This window comes from Nicotiana tabacum, chromosome 24 (genome assembly GCF_000715075.1).
Source record: "Nicotiana tabacum cultivar K326 chromosome 24, ASM71507v2, whole genome shotgun sequence".
NCBI classification, from domain to species: Eukaryota; Viridiplantae; Streptophyta; class Magnoliopsida; order Solanales; family Solanaceae; genus Nicotiana; species Nicotiana tabacum.
Genome location: NC_134103.1, coordinates 109,889,498 through 109,892,429, shown reverse-complemented (window position 1 = coordinate 109,892,429; position 2,932 = coordinate 109,889,498). Strand labels below are relative to the sequence as shown.

At 38.0% G+C, this 2,932-nt stretch overlaps 1 protein-coding gene across 1 annotated transcript; it reads left to right on the top strand.

The window, feature by feature from the left end:
- The first annotated feature begins 1,631 nt into the window (after positions 1–1,631).
- Positions 1,632–2,153, top strand: LOC142178397 (uncharacterized). Its single transcript, XM_075247737.1, has one exon. It carries the CDS (start codon positions 1,632–1,634, stop codon positions 2,151–2,153), a length of 522 nt encoding a protein of 173 aa, XP_075103838.1.
- Positions 2,154–2,932: the final 779 nt, after the last annotated feature.

The window sequence follows — 2,932 nt, the reverse complement described above, 5'->3', positions numbered from 1 at the left end:
CAATTAGAAGAATGAATGTTGCAAATTAAACAAGAAAATTTAAATAGAGTTGGCACATAGACATGTGTTGATCTAGTGATGCCATGTAAACCTTCAAAACCCTTATTCTCAAATTGAGTGAACTGTGTATGAGAGGATCTACTGCAGCACATACTTTAATACTAAGGTTCTAGTATATTTTCAACACTTAATCTAAATAATAAGAAACCCCCCAAAAAGTAAAGATCTTGCTACAGTATTTCACTCAATTCTAAAGCAGGTTAAATTCTCATTATCTCCTTTTCCCTTTCCCTAATCCCCCAATACAGTAGAAAAAATTAGAGAAAAGTTAAAAGGGGGAAATTTTATCATTACACTAAATAGTACGATGTTTTCTGTGTTTTAGGGAGATGAAAGATAAACCATCAAAAATTCAAAAAGACGATAAATGCGAAGTACAGTGCACGACATAATAGATATTTGCTAATAATACTAAGGATGGTAATATACAACAAGCATTAGAATGGCAATACGCATCAGCCTATATTAATAAAGAATAGAAAGCTAGACAATAAACATCTTTACTTGTATATACTTCAATCTTGTATGTATCCGTGTTATGTTTTGATGATCTAACAAACTTATTGATAAGAACCAGATAAGGAACTTGTTACACATCCTCAAGTACTTAAAGAACAACAAGTCTCAGTTCGGGGTCGTGGTTCAACTCTTCAGAGTCAAAGGAACAACAGAGGGAACAGATGGCCACCGGTTTCCGTGGTGACTGTATAAGTCAACTCCCCACAGCTGTAAAGTTTCTACCTACACACGCAACAGTGCAAAAACAGTGCAGCAGTCAACTTTATGAGGAATGCCCTTTACCTAACTTGCTTACATCATTCAAGTGATGTCACAAATGAGTTATTTACATCAAGCAAAGGTAAAATAAAACACTTGCACATTCAGGAATCGATCAAGCATTTTCTCTCAAGTCTGTGCCAATCTTGCAAGTGATTCTCAAAGGGCATCAAGAACAAAGAACAGCATAACGAAGGACCAGTTTCATGTATTGAGTCATTACATGTCCCTAGTTGTGTTGCACCTTTGTTAAAGTTCTTTACTTGTAATTCTTACTTAGCTTAGTTAGAAGCATTGTGTAGGAAACCTTTGTAAATAATAAACCCTTGTGGTTGTGTCTTGGCTAGAGTTAGTCGAGTTGTAAGTCTTTGTAATAGAGTTATTACAAAGTGACTTGTAATAGAGTTGTTACATGTTAGTGAGGGATTAAGAGGTTAATTCCTAGGTTACAATAGGTTGTAATCTAAAGTTTGCTCAGTAGTGTAGTTGAAATCCTACAAGGGTAGGTCGTGATTTTTAATACCGTGAGCTGGGAGTTTTCCACGTAAAACTTCTTTGTATCATTTACCTACTGCAGTGTGCGTTTATTCTGTGGAAACTAATAGAGAACCTGGTTCTCTATATAGTTTGGTGGACCCTTAGTTTCTATCAATTGGTATCATAGCAGGTTCTTTCTCTCAGGCTAACACCTAGAAAGGATCCTCATGGCTGCTCCATCAAACTTCGAGGAAGGACAATCAACGTACAGACCACCTAGGTTCAACGGCCAATACTATGATTGGTGAAAAATAAGAATGCATGATTTCATCATAGCTGAGGACTCAGAGTTGTGGGATGTAATCTGTGATGGACCTTTTGTTACCATGAAAACTGTTGATGAGGGAACAGCTACAGTCCCAAAAACGAGAAAAGAGTACAATGATGCTGACACAAAGGCTATTGAGAAGAATTTCAGGGCAAAAAAGATTCTTGTCTGTGGCATCGGACCAGATGAATACAATCACATATCAGCTTGTCAGAGTGCTAAGGAGATCTGGGAAGCTCTTCAAACAGCACACGAAGGGACAACTCAAGTCAAGCAGTCGAAGATCGACATGTTGACAACTGAGTTTGAGCTCTTCAGAATGAAGGACGACGAGTCCATTCAGGACATGCACACTCGCTTCACCTCTATCATCAATGAGCTTCACTTACTGGGAGAAATTATTTCCAGGAACAAACTTGTCAGGAAAATACTTAGTGTATTACCTGGTTCCTGGGAAAGCAAAGGTAAATGCCATAACAGAGGCAAAGGATTTGTAGAAGTTGACCATTGATGAACTCATAGGTAATTTGAAAAATTATGAAATGAAGAAGAAGGTCAATGAGAGAAGAGGGCCCAAAAGGAAGAAGAACCTGGTCCTCAAGACAGACAAAAATGACTCAAGTAGTGAGGATGCCGACATGGCTTACCTGACAAAGAGATTTCAGAAAATAGTTCTCAAAATTGGAGGTATTCCAAAAAGGGGCATCTCTAGCAAGCCTAGAGGCTATGACCTATGTCATAAGTGTAGAAAACCAGGACATTTCATCAAGGATTGCCCCATCCTTAAGCAAGATCAGTACAAACACAACACAGACAAAGCAGTCAAAAGGAACCAGGTTCCTGACAAAACGTTCAAGAGAAAAGATGGCGCTGACAATGTTTTGAAACAAGGTCTTGCTGCATGGGGAGACTCCTCCAGCAAATCTGGAGATGATGATGATGATCAAGGTAACAACTCCATGATGGCAGTAGAAAGCGAAGCAGCTGAATATGATTCCGTATTTGCTCTAATGGCTAAATCAGATGAGGATGAGGAAGATGACGATGAGGTAAACTTTCTGGATGTTCAAAGAAATCTGAAATCCTATTCTCAAAAGAAGCTTATATCTTTGGCTAATATTTTAATTGATGCTTATCACAGTCTCATTAATGATAAAAATGCGCTAACCACGGAACTAGGAGAAATATAACACGAGAGAGATGATCTAGTGGTGGTTGCGGTTGATCTAAGAGAGACCATTGAGAGTTTAAAAAGGGAAAATGATATTTTGACTGAGAGAATTACAAACA

Excerpts from the sequence above, each read along its gene's own strand:
- LOC142178397 (XM_075247737.1), top strand. The coding sequence starts at position 1,632 with ATGCATGATTTCATCATAGCTGAGGACTCAGAGTTGTGGGATGTAATC.